General features: G+C 47.4%; 1 protein-coding gene across 1 annotated transcript in view; it reads right to left on the reverse strand.

Moving 5' to 3' along the window:
• SEZ6L (seizure related 6 homolog like) overlaps positions 1–13,478 on the reverse strand; it is a 60,616-nt gene extending 47,138 nt beyond the window's left edge. Inside the window, exons 1-5 of the mRNA XM_031692649.2 lie at positions 12,749–13,478; positions 11,802–11,935; positions 9,165–9,357; positions 7,028–7,213; positions 2,881–3,046 (exon numbers count right to left, since the gene is read on the reverse strand). Coding sequence (XP_031548509.2) covers positions 2,881–3,046; positions 7,028–7,213; positions 9,165–9,357; positions 11,802–11,935; positions 12,749–13,460 — 1,391 coding nt within the window. The 5' untranslated portion in view covers positions 13,461–13,478. The remainder of the gene's footprint in view (positions 1–2,880; positions 3,047–7,027; positions 7,214–9,164; positions 9,358–11,801; positions 11,936–12,748) is intronic.
• Between the last annotated feature and the right edge of the window lie 271 nt (positions 13,479–13,749).

Genomic DNA, 13,749 nt, shown 5'->3' on the forward strand with positions numbered 1-13,749 from the left:
TAACAGGATAAAGTGCCTAAAAAATAAACAGTATTAGACAAAATGTTGGTATTCATTTTTACTGTTGGTAAAACCCTTTGAGGCTTGACTCTTTGCTAGCCTTGGTATTTTTAAAGAAGTTTTGCAAAAATGGGGAAGAAACCAGTATACAAATTGGATAACTTATTTTTATGGAGTCATTAAACAGGCATTTTTAGTCCTTTGAGTTTTTTTGACTGTGACCCATAAAAAGGGTTTATATTATGTTGCCCAGATGAATTGCTAATGTCACCAAAATGCATGAATGTTGGAACCACAGTTTGTTCATTTTGCCGTGCGTCCACCGTGGCTGGGATGAGGAGGGGGCCAGGGAAGAGGCCATTGGCCATCCCAAGAGTGGGGAGGGGCCTCTTCACAATCTTCTGATCCTTGCTGATTCTGTTGTATCTTGGGGACTGTGCCCCAGGACTCCTCTTTCAAAGAAACAAGGTCTTTGGCAAAGAGGGTTGCCCTGGAGGAAACCCCCAAAATCTCAAAATCTCTATAGTCAATTAATCTTCTTAAAAATAGGAATTTTCTAGCTATGTTCTCTAGAATGTCTGAAATGATAATAAGTTTTATCTCAAATCTATATACAATCTGTGGTCAAATGGGTTTGGGAAATGCTGGGTTAAGTAAGAATTAAACATTTTTTTCCCTTGCAGGACTTGTCAGTGCCTTTGCCAGTTAATATGCATTAATACCTACTGAGATAGGGATACGGCATCTTCCAAACATATTTGACCAGGGAACCCACATTTTACACTGCATATTATGGGACAGGAATTTAGAAGGACTTCATTTTGAGGGGAAATCATCTTAAAATCTTTCTTCATATCTCTACTCTACTCAAAATCCTTCCACGGCTCCCCATAGCTTATAGAAGTAGCCTGGCACCCAAAGCCCTTCAGAAGATGACCCCAACTGACCTCTACATCTTTGCCCACCCCTCACTCCTATTCTCCCTGCTTGAGATATTCCATCATGCATTGTATTTTTGGATTCCCTGTTCAAATTTCTTTCCAAGGTTTAGATCAAGGTCCTATTTCTTATGTAGAGCCTTATCTAGCTCTAACCTCTAACTGTCATTAGCTGTTTTCCTCAATAAAGTCCACGGACAAAGTTAATAGAAATTAACTTTTCCTCTTTGCACAGTGAATGTCTTCATTTTGTGTGTGTGCGCCCGTGCGCGCGCACATGCATGCACATGCGCTAATCTTTAACCTTGATAAACTACTCCAAACTTCTTTCCCTATGGACACACTTGAGAACTGGTTTCCCCTAGTGGCTGTCAACTCCCACCTTTCATAAACCTGTCTGTGTGTGTGTTTGGCACACTTATCAGAATTTAATAAACTTTCAGAAAATACTTATTTTGGTTAATTTTTTCTCTCTCTACTCATTCTTGCTGTCTGGTATAAATGTAAGCTTGGTTTATTCCTAGCACCACTCAGAAGAGGCCAATCAGAGGTCTGAGTTTTAGAAAGTGTTCATCACTGAGGGTTCCCGGGTCTTGCTTCTCAGTCAGTCTCTAGGGAGAAAGACTGAACATCTGATATTCTTAAAGGGTTCCTGAGGTCCTTCTGATGCTGCCAGGAAGCCACGTTCTGAAGCCCCTGTTCTATACCTTGCACTTTAGAGCAGTGATTTGTTGGTGTGCGGTTGTTCAGGATAAAGTTGGACTACTTGGAGGGAAGTGGAGTCCAGAGTTGGGTAAATTATTTAGTTGTCTGATATTTTTTCTTCTAATCCTTTCCTAAAGAGGTTAATGGTTGAGGTTTGAAGCTTCAAAGAAGCCAGAGTGCTATAATTCTAAGATCACAGCCTGATAGATCCCAGAATTCTAAGGTGCTGGCAGTCTAGCAAATGCTGTCAGTACCCGACCCATATCCCCTCAGCACTCATTACTCACCTATTTTCTGCTGGTTTCCACAGTTTCTGAGAACCAGCCAGCTCAAACAGGCAACGCTGGGGAGTCAGAGTGCCCAGTGATGGATGTTGGGGTGGAGGTGGATAAATACCCCAGCTCCCTCACCCTGTGCTAGGAACACCCTGAGCCCCACTCAACACAGCTTCCCAGAGGTCCCCGGTAGATAAGAACCCCAGTTGTCTCCACAGTAACACATACTGTACCTACTCCCTTTCCTTTTCTGCTCACTTTCCTAGTGCTTTCTAGGATCAGCTCCCAAAAAACCCACTTTCTCTCACATCCTTGTCAACATGTCTGTTTCCAAGGGAACTCAATCTGGGACAGCACGTCAAAGCTGCTAAGGTCTTAATTTTCTAGGACATTCCAGAATATTCTAGAGTAAGTTCTCAGGTTAGTAAAGTTTTAAGATTCTGGATTCTGTGCACATTACCTAGCATCTACAGACGTGCTCTGGGTGAGATGTTGTCTTCTATCCTCTCTAGTTCCTTCATGTGCATAAATCTGTTTTTTTATCTCAACTTCCTATCATACCAGGAACCAAAGTTCCTTACTTCTCTCCTGTTCTCCATGGAGCCTAATTCATGACTAGGAGAAGGTACGCAGTAAACATTACCTCCTTGTTCAACTGCAAAAAGGGATGTGCAGGAGGAAAGATGAGGAAGTGAAACGTGGGGGAGCTGGATTCCCTTCCCGCCTCTCCCCCTGCCCTCTGTGACTGGGGCAAGGCCCTCTCCCTCTGTACGCCTTAGTTTCCTTACATGTACAAGGAGAGTTTGAAGCTGATGGTCCCTAATATCCTTGCCACCCTCCCCAGCTCTCCCTTTTTTGACTTCCATGAGCCACCGTTTTAGCCATTTCAAGACTCCAAATCCCTTGCTGCGTGCTAACGCTCTGGGAGAGAACGAGGATGTCTGGGGGCCCTTGGAGGTTACCTGTCCTTCTCGTGCAGCGACAGCCTCTCAAAGTGCAGATGCAGCTTCTGACCCTCTGGAGCTTCAATCGTCCACACACAGAGCTGGCTCCCGTTGGTACTTCCCGAGTGACTTGGGGAGAGGACGCGGCCGATGGTGGCATTGTGCACAGCCCCTCCACAAGGGGCTGGGGTCAGAGAGTTGGGGGGGGTGGGTGATGAGAGGAGAGAGAGAGACAGAGAGAAAGAGACAGACAGACAGACAGAGAGAAAGTGAGAGTTTCATCCTTCCCCGATCCCCACCTCTTAATGGGAGGAAGCAGGCTGGGAAGAGGGGAACCATGGGAAAGGCCTGCCCCCAAAAGAAGTTCATCCTGTCTGACAGCAGATCTAATTCCACGATTGGAACCATCATCGTGTGAGCTCCACGGTAGGAATGAATGACTGCGATTTAAGGATTCTTCCAAGGTGCTGCTGGTGCCATTTCTTAATTATAAAACGGTAATCAAGAAAGACATCAACAGGCAGTTCACAGAAGAAGAAATGTGCTTTTAGGTACTTAGTAAGCCCTAAAATATCCAGCCTCACTAATAATAAAAGAAATGCAAATCTAAACTGTATTCTGTTTTCATGCACTTAATTGGTCAAGATAAAAAGCAACAGTAAAACAGAGATGGCACAGGTGATGGGAAGTGGTCCCTCTCATTCAGGCCCGGTTCGAATGCAAATTGCTGTGACCTTTCAGGAGAGCCATTTCGTGAAACATCTAGAAAGTATGTTCAAATACTCTGACCTAGTAATTAAGGTTCTGGGAACTCACCTTAAGAAAAGATTTAGAGAGTTTCCCAAAAATGTGTGAATGAGGATGTTCACTGCTAGACTGTTTCTAAGAGCCAAAGATGAGAAATAACGTGAACGTCCACTCACAGATACTTGGTGATATACATACACTCCATTCATACAGTTTTTAAAACACTACGTTCCCAAAGAATACTTGAGAATATAGGAAATACATAAATATAGAAAATAGAGGAAAATGCACACTGTATTTTAAGTGGAGAAAAAGACAAGTTGCAAGATGGTCCACCGTTTCCTATTTCAGTGAGCTACACGCACGGATCAATTGAGAACAGGAATATAAAAGTGATTTGCTACAATCTTCAACATGTTCATATGTCTTGGATTTTTTTTTACCAGAGTCATATATTACTTTTACCATAAAAATTCAATAAATATTAAAAAGTGATTTGTGAACCAGGAAGAGTTATTCAAACGTGGGAAAGCATGGACACAGAAAACAAACTTATGGTTACCAGGACCGTAAGGAGGAAAGGAGGGTAGAGGAATAAATGGGGAGTTTGAGATTTATAAATACAAATTATTATATATAAAATAGATAAACAGCAAGGTCCTACTGTATACCACAGGGAACTATATTTGAAACCTTGTAATTGCCTATAGTGAAAAAGAATATGCAGAGACTATATACGTAAAACTGAATCACTATGCTGTACACAAAAAATTAACGTCATTGTAAACCGACTATACTTCAATAAAAAGACAAACAAAAAAACAAATGTGGGAAGGTAGTCTTTTTCTTATTCTGAAGAGATATTTGACTGTCATTCAACGTTTGTTGAATGACTGCATGACTAATAAGGAATTGCATAGATGAGAAAGGCAGTCAGCTTCCTTCTCTACTCTGGACTCTGCTGTGACCTACAGCAAAGACACAGCCAAGAAGTCTGGTACTTCTTTCAGCCCATGGACAGAGCACCGGGTCACTCTCTCTCCAGGCTGCCTCCTCCTCCCACACCCACAACCCTATTTCCATCCTAAAGAGGAGGTTCAAATCTGGCCAGTGCCACTTACCTGCTAGGGATCTAGGACAAGTCCCTGAAGCTCTCTGAACCTCTAGTTCACTGTAAAATGGTAACAATATTTCCACCCTCCTTATAGGACCGTGGTGAGAAATCAATGAAACATTGCACGTAGAGAGCTTGGTGCCACCCTTGCACAGAGAAGGTGCTCAAAATGTAACCAGCATGACTGCCCTATAGCTCAGGAGCTGAGGAGATGGGGGATGCTGTCGCTGTAGGGGGGCGCCGGCCATCTGTCCTTCCTGAGCTGCCGCTCATTTGTTGCCTCTCTGCTCCCTTCCTTGCCTTATTAAGCTGCCTGATGACTCTGTTTGGCTTCAATTTGCCAGCCGTGGCTCCCCATCCATCTTTCTTAGCACAAATTGAGGCTTAATTTCTCTCTTCACACATAGATAAAAATTAACACGAGGGAGCATGGAGACCAACCGACCTATAGTTCGGATTTTTTTTTCCTTTGTTAAAAAAAAAAAAAGAAGAAAAATTCTGAAGGGCCTTGGGGGAACAATACTGCAACAACTAAATCTCAGAATTTATCATCAGCTCTCATTTGCATTTTCAGTTCCATTGACTATGAACGCCTGGAGGGCAAGGATTATGTTTTCTTATTCCCAGTCTTCTCCTTGTACATGGCTCATGGCCTGGCACATAGTAGGTTCTCAGCCAACGTGGGCAGCCTGTACTCTCTGGCCATGGTCAGGACTCTTGAGAATCTAGTAGGGTTTTGCTCTCTTGATAACTGAAGATGGTCAAGGTTATTGCCACTGGAGCAGGGACAGTGTGGTAGGGCCCAGTGTTTCTCAATCTATAATGTGCACATGAACCACAAAAGGAGTATGTTACATGTAGATTTTGATTTGCTTGGTTTTATGGGGCGCAGGACCATGTGTTTCGAATAATCTCACTGGTCTGCAGACTGCACTTCGAGTAGTGAAGGTATAAGGGAAAGAACTCAGGAGAGAAGGATTCTGGACTCAGTTAAATTTCTATCTGGTGACTTTGAGCAAGTGACTTCACCTCCATAAGCCTCAATTTCCTCATCTGTAAAATGGGGATAATGGGATAATCCACCACATAGGATTGCTGTGAGGATACAGACTGGACACAAAATACGGCAGCAGTCACATCAAAAGTACAAGCAACAAACAAACAAACAAAAAATAGATAAGACAGATTTGGTCAAAATTAAAAACTTGTCTGCACCACAGGACACTATCAAGAAGTGAAAAGACAATTCATAGAGTGGGAGAAAATATTTGTCAATTGTGTATTTGACAAAGATCTAGTACCCAAAACATATAAAGAACTCTGACAACTCAAGAAAAAGACAAATGACCAAATTTTAAAAAATGGGTGAGGGACTTGAATAGACATTTCTCCTAGAAGATAGACAAATGGCCAAGAAGCATGTGAGAAGATACAATATCATTAGCTGCCAGGAAAATGTAAATCAAAAATCACGGCAAAATACCTTCACACCCACTAGCATGGCTGTAGTAATAAAAAGCAAATGTGGAAAGCAGCAAGTGCTGGTGAGGATGCGGAGAGACTGGCACTCTTGTATGCGGCAGGTTGTAAAGTAAAATGGTGCAGCCACTGTGGAAAACAGTTTGATGGTGTAAGGTCACCTTCAAAAGTTAAACATGGAATTCCCATGTGACTCAGCAATTCCACTCCTGGGTATGTACCCGAGAGAAATGAAGACCTACGTCCCCACAAAAACGTGTACCCAAATGGTCACAGCGGCATCATTCATAACGCCCCCAAAGTGGAAACAACTCAAACGTCCACCGACGAACGAACAGATAAAATGTGGCCTATCTGTATCATGGAATATTATTCAGCCATAAAAAAGACTGAAGTTCTAATACATGCTACAAGCAAGGATGCACTTTGAAAATACTGTGCTAACTGAAACAAGCCAGACACCAAAGATCATATATAGTGTGATTCCATTTACATGAAATGTCCAGAATAGGCAACTCTATAGAGACAGAAAGCATACTGGTGTTTGTCAGGGGCTGGGTGAGGGAAAAATGGGGAGTGACTGCTAATGGGTACAGCGTGTCCTTTTGCAAGTGATAACGGTGTTGGTTGCGTAACATTGTGAATGTACTAAACGTCATTAATGGTCAATCTTAGGTCATGTGCATTTTATCACATAACAGAGCTTTAAATAGTAGCAGAGATTTGTATTTCTCTTCCCCTAAGGGCAATATTAATACCCTGGGGGCTGATCTCCCCCCTGCTTGTGGACCATCCACATTTGGTCTGGCTGAGGCTGGCGTGTACCTGAGCAGACGGGCTCCTGGCTGCTCCAGTGGGGCTTGGAGGCATTGATGCACGTCAGTATCTCGGCTCCCTGCAGCTCATAGCCCAGGTGGCAGTGGAAATGGGCCACCCCGCCCGAGTGCAGGCCCATCACCGTGACGTCCCCGTAGTCTGGCCGGCGGGGAAAGTTGCAGCTCAGCATGAAGGCTGGGCAGAAATGCAGAGGCAGACAGTTATTTCTCAGAGAGGGAACAGAGAACGTGACCCACATCCCGGGAGCTGATTTGTGCTGAGGGAAAAGGATAAGGCCCCTGGGGACCCCGGAGCTCTGGAGGTGGGTATTTTTGTGACTCAGGTTGATCATATGGTGCTTGTGGTGCTGAGATGGCCAGACTGGCGCTTTTCCTAGGCTCAAAGCTCCCCACCCTGCCTAGCCAGAGACAGTAGATTTGGGGTGAAAAGATGTGTGTCCTATACCTCACTGGAGCCTCTCTCCACGTGGACATAGAATGACTTTCTCCTTGAGCACAGGAGGGGCGGGGTCGCCCAGCTGGTTAGTCCCACCTGCACGAACATCTTAGGTGTTTGTTTCAAATGCAGGTTCTTGGACCGGAGTTGGAATAACTAGTTCCTCAGGAAATGCCAAGGATATGATGAAAGCTTGAAAACAACTGTCCTGGGAGGTAAGGGCTTGGTCTCTGGGGGAGACCAATGTGAGTTTACGCTCTTCACTCCATCATTTAGAAACGGTGAAGAAACTATTCATCCATCACTTGAGAAAGTGACACAGTGCCCTGACCTTCACTCTCCGCATCTTGCTGGTGGAGTCAATAATGGTCCCTACCTCATGGTAGGTGGTAAGGATTAAATGGGAAATGCTGAAAAAGAGCCTCCTTAACTCAATGTGTGGTGAACAGCGCTCACCGGATGGGGGTGGTAGAAGGGCGTGTGTGGCCGCATTGCACTCAAGCTTCATTTTCACAAGAGGATGCTAAACCCATCCTAGCTCCGCCCCCTAGACTCTGGTCTGATCTCTCCTGCAGCCTAGGACACCTGCATTCCCAGTACTCATTAGAGGGACCAAATTCAAGTCCATGTCTCAACACACTATTTTCTTTTTCATTTTTAAATTAACAAAGACCAGAGAGCGCAGTCTCCATCTTGAGAAGGTGTGATGACATAGACACTCTATATAGTCGTCTATCTGTTTCAGAAACATCCAAGGGGAAATTTTTAAATGAATTGTTTTTTTCTGGATGTTTGGTCAATGCGACATAAATGTGGATGGTTTTCAGTATCCTGAGCTGTGGCTAAGAGCTCCTGGTAAGGGAAGTAACCCGAGGCTGGGGAACCGCCCAGGAGGTGGGGAATTGGGATGACATTGAAGAAGAGAGAGAAGGAAGAGGGAGTGGAGGGTGGGTACGAAGACAGAGAGAGGAGGAAAGAAAGGAAGGAAGGAAGCAAGAAAAGAGGCAGGAGAGGGAAGGGAAAGAGAAGAGAATGGTGAACAGAAAGCAAAAGAGGGGAGAATGGAAGACAGACAAAAAGGAAAGAAGTAGTGGAGAAGGAGGAAAAAGAGGGGCGGGCCCCGGCGGCAGAGGCTCTCGACCAGAAACCCACAGACTCATGGGACCCATGTACCAAACTCAGGAGCCATGAACTTGAATGGGGAAGGGGGCTTGCTTATTTTTCATTAACCTTTAACTCAGACGGTGGTGCTTCCCTTCAATCATGAACGCAGGCAACGCACTGTAACCTCATCACAGAACCTGCGACTCTGTCACCAAGGGAAACGGCAGATACTTTCCTAGCAAAATGAATATCTTGACATATTTCTTCTGCTTCTCAGTACTGTGAAATTACAGTAATTATCACAGCTGCTGGGAAATATTATTTCATGCGTTAATAAAAGAAGCACATAGATGCTGATATCACGGATGAAAACAGTATTTTGACAACTGCTATTCAATAGGGCTTGTTTCCTTTTTAATTGTGTATGTTTTATTTTATGCTCTTAAAAACATAAATCAAGGGAGGGGTCCATAGATGTGACCAAACTGCCAGAGGGGGCCCCCTGGCACCACAAGGGTGAGAACCCTCGACTCCAGAGGGAAACTGAGACCAGAGTTCCGTGCCAGCAGTCCCGGCCCGGTCCTACCCTGGTAGTGCAGCTGGAAGGTCCCGAGGCCGTCGTCCTGGAAGGTCCGGAAGTAGACGGAGATGGTATTGGTGGGGCTCCGGATTACCTGCCCCTCCACCAGGAGGGTGTGGTTGGCCAGAACGGTCAGGGAGGGGCCGTCCACCCCGCGGATGGAAAGCAGCTCCCCTTCAGACAGGTTCACACTCTTTACCTGGGGATGAACAGGGGCAGACAGAGAGAACCTGAGTCGTGTTTAAGACAGGACCCTGGGTCGGGGGTGTAGAGCTCAGGGGTAGAGTGCGTGCTTAGCACGAACGAGGTCCTGGGTTCAATCCCCAGTACCTCCATTTAAAAAAATAGACAAGAAAATTTTTTTAAGTTTAAAACTTAAAAAAAAGACAGCCCCCCCCCCCACGCCAGGCTTTGAGGCTACCAGCACAGCAACCTACCCCTCCTCCAACCAGCCCTGGGTCCACGGAGAAGACAGGCCCCAAGCCCCAGCCCTGGGAACATCCAGAGCCCTGGGAACACCTAGACCCCCTTCCTGTCCCTAAAGGGCTGAGGGGACAGAGTGAAACCAAGCTGCAGGGTGGAGGCACTGCAAGGGTCTGTGAGCCCCCTTAGCTGGGTCCCACGAGACAGGCTTCCGGATGCTGGCAGCCGAGAGACTCTCCTGGACCTTATTTTTCAGCATGTGCCTCAAGTCCCATCTCCAGGGAGACAGAAGAAGGCCTTTCATCAGAACATAAGTTCCAGGGAAGTGGGAAAATTTCCATGTTGCTCAGGGTCCTCAGTGCCTAAAATAGTGCCTGGCACATGGCAGGTGCTCAATAAATATTCATAGAACGGCTGAATACATTCTTGCCCCAGCTGGTGAGGGAGTGAGGGGGCCTCATCTCTAGAATTTTCTCATCCTCCCCAATGGTGGCTTCAGTGGCAGAGCTCCCTCCAAGAACCGTGTACTTGGTCTGCTAAGTCCATTTTCCAGGCTTGAGAGACAAAGAATGGAGATGTTTTACTTATACACAAGGACAAATGGAGCCAGGGGTCAGGTGGGGCCTTTAGTCCCCAGTGCTCATTTTGAACATTTCTGCTTCTCCTAGTGGGGCCTGGAACCCCAAACCCTCTGTCTCTTGTCTAAGCGAGGCAGGCATTACCCACAAGCCTTTTCTTTTTCGGAGTAAACACCTTTCTCTTCTCTTTGATGAACTCCTACTCATCCACCGAAGCCCCACTAACACTGCCCTCCATTGTGAGACCTTCCCTGACTGCCAAGAAACTTGCCTGTCCCTCCACCATGATTTTTACAACATCTGCTATCAACACTACTAGAGACCTTTTCAAAAGGCATCCCAGGGTCTTCTCTGTGTGCCTATCTCAGTCACAAAACAGTGAGACAGTGCTTTAGGGCTGACACTGCATCAGTTTTGCACACCATCCTGTCCCCTAGTGTCAACTGCTGTGATTGGTATATAGTAGGTGCTCAGTGAAGGACTTCTACGGTGCCTGATACAGAGCTGTGTACAGCATGCGACACAGAGTGGGTCTCTTCAAGTGGAGGAAACTGTTCATTCAGTTCCAGAATCAGAGGGACTGCAACTGTTCTCTGGCTGAATTCCATGAACATTCATCAAGTACCTACTACGTGCCACACGTTGTGCTAAGCTCTGGGGGCTGCAAGGACCATTGCATTGTTGAGAGGCTTCTCTTTTATCCTCCCCATACAACCAGAAAGTCTTTTGAAAGTAACATTCTGCTTAGGTCATACAGCTGACTGTGCCTCAAGACTTCTGGTGACTCTTTATTGCCCATTAGAAAAAGGTACATGTCCAGCCCTTCAACCTTGGCCTGGAAGGGTCTGCCACCACGTGGTATTGGCCCCCATTTCTGGCTTCACTTCCATCCTTTCCTCTCGGGGCAGTGAACAGGACAGTTCACCACTCCCCAGGACAGCTCCTCAGTTCATGTGGAAAAGGACCTCTAAAGGTGGGGTGGTTGGTGAGGGGTGGCCTGGAACCAGGGAGGGGATAATTGGTAACATGCATTGAGCACCCTCTCTGTCTCCCCTAGGCTCTGGGTGGATGCTCTCTGTGCATTGTCATATTTATCCTTCAATGAGACTCTGTACAGTAACAACATTTTCATCTCTGTTTTACTGATGGGGAAACCGAGGCTCAGAGAGATGACATCCCTTGCCCAAAGCCAAGCAGCATTACTGGTAGAGCTGGGACTTAAAACCCAGCTGTTTGAACACTATGCCAACCTGCTTTTCTGTTTTTAGTTCCCAGGCAAAAGTTTAGCTAACAAATGAACCAGGTGGGGCTTCCATGAGTATGACTGTATGAGTGTGTGTGTGTGTGTGTGTGTGTGTTTGATAAATTTGATAAGCAGGGTATCAGAGGACTTTCCTTCTGGGTTTAATGTCTCACAATTTATCAACACATCCTCTTGCTTCCATGTACGCTAAGAGATTTCCAGCTGTGCACTGAGTCGGGAACTCCTGTTCGTCCGCCAAAGCCCAGTTCAAACTGCCACAGTTAGGGAAAAGACAGAACCAGACTAGTTAGGATGATGACACCGATCCTGACTCAGACCACCCTCCAGAGACTTCCTGCAAGAAGATGCAGCCACCGCAGGGCACCTTTCTGGGCTTACCTGCAGCTCCACTCCATAGCCAGTGTAGACTGTCACATTGTAGGTGCACTCCAGGAAGCTGTTGAGAGGCAATGGTGGGTAATCACTGGAGTCGATGTACCCTTCAGGATCGGAGAAACTCACACTGCAGAGAGCTGGAGGAAAGCACTGTAATTAGGACACGGAGAACAGCTCAGATGGAATCTCTCAGATGGGCTGTGGGCTGGAACAGGTCCGCTGGGAATACCTGTGTCCTCCTGGCCCCTCTCCTCCCACTGCTGTTAATTCTTCAGCCCCAGAATCAACTTGATAATTAAACAGCAATGGTTGGCATGGAATAACGACTTACTGCATGTTGCTAAGCACCTCATCAGTCTACAGGGGGACCCCTGCATCTTCGGAGGGACTGATATTTTGTTCTCATTTTAGAAATAAGTAAAGCAAAGCTCAGAGAGGGAGAGCATCTGGGTCAAGCTCACACAGCGATCAGGAGTCAAACCCAGAGCTCACACTCTTTAATGAGTGGCCACTTTGCATCTGTCCAAAATTAATGAGTGATTGATAGCCGATGTCTCTCTTCTGTGTCTGAGATGGAAAAGAGGATAGAAGAAAGACTGGAACACAGAAGTGCATTTTATCAAGTTCATGGAATAGTAAAAGCAAAAGCGTGGTGGAAGGCTAGGGCCTTGTAGGCAAGCTAAAGGGTTCTGCTCCAAGGCGACAGGCTGGGAACCACACTCCTGAGCTGTGTGGCCTTGGGCAGGCTGCTTCATGTCTTAGGGTCTCAGGTGTCTCTTCTCTAAACTGGGGATATTAATTCCGAGCCACAAGGTCAAGCTCACAGTCAGTGCTCCCAGATGGTAACTAATGGTGGGGCGTAGGCCTCCCTGGGGCCCCCTCCCCCCCATGCCTGGAGCACAGCGGGTGCCCCACAGCCCCGAGGGCTGGAAGAGTTGGGGGCTGCATACCTGGGGCCTGCTCGGTGGTGATGACCGTGGTGGTAATGATGGTGGACGTCGTGGTCTCCTGGCTCTCCTCTGAGGCCGACCCGGTCAGCTCATTCTCACCTTTGTCCATCAGGGTCACGGGACTGGCGTCCTCAGGAGGAGCCTCGGGGACCTCCTCAGGCATGGCGGGTGCCCCGGCGTCGGGGTCGGGGCTCTGGGGGAGTGTGTGGGCCAATGGCGACTGCGAGGTGAAGGGGGCGATCTGCAGGGGTGCAGGCGTCGTGGGGACCGCACTTTCCTTCCGCTCCAGCCAGAGGGGCTCCTCCGAGGACAGGGTGCCAGTCTCCTCTCCTGCGGAAGCCAGGTGGTCCAGGTCCCCTGGGGGGCGAGGCTTCTCCGTAGCGGAGGAGAGGAGACCCAGGCCGGGGGATGCTGGCTGGGACCCCACCCTCCGGACCGCTGCTGCAGAGGTGGCCTTGGGCCTCAGCTGCATCCTGGCTGAGTTCACCTGCTTGAGCGAAGGCACCTTCTTCCTCGGCGGGGAGGCGTGCCCGGTGCTCGGCTCCTCCGGAAGCGGAAGCAGTGTGGACGGGGCTACTGAGTCTTGAGGTGCGGATGGGACTGTCCCTTCCAACTCAGGCTCATGAAGCTCTTCCCCGAGCTGTGCTGGATTCAGAGGGGCCATGGTCACTCTATCTTCGGGGGTCTCTTGGCTCAGACTGCTGCTCCCCATGGCTCCCGAGGGCAGAAGGTAAGTACCCGAAGGACCAGTATCTCCCTCCAGTGGCATATCTTGGAAAGAGAACAGACATCAGTTAGCTTGGGGCTGGGGGCTTTAGGTCCTCCACCGGACAGACTCTGAGGGTGGCCCTCCTAAGGTGGCACCCAAGGCTTGCCAGGATGCCAGCACAGTCCAGTCAACCGATGCAGGGGGCACCTCATTTCCTTCTTCCCTTCCTCCCTTCCTTCTCCCGATCATGGATTTGTACGGTTGATCGTGCCCAGTCTGAGCTAAGCAGAAA

Source organism: Vicugna pacos, chromosome 32, assembly GCF_048564905.1.
Source record: "Vicugna pacos chromosome 32, VicPac4, whole genome shotgun sequence".
Lineage (NCBI taxonomy): Eukaryota > Metazoa > Chordata > Mammalia > Artiodactyla > Camelidae > Vicugna > Vicugna pacos.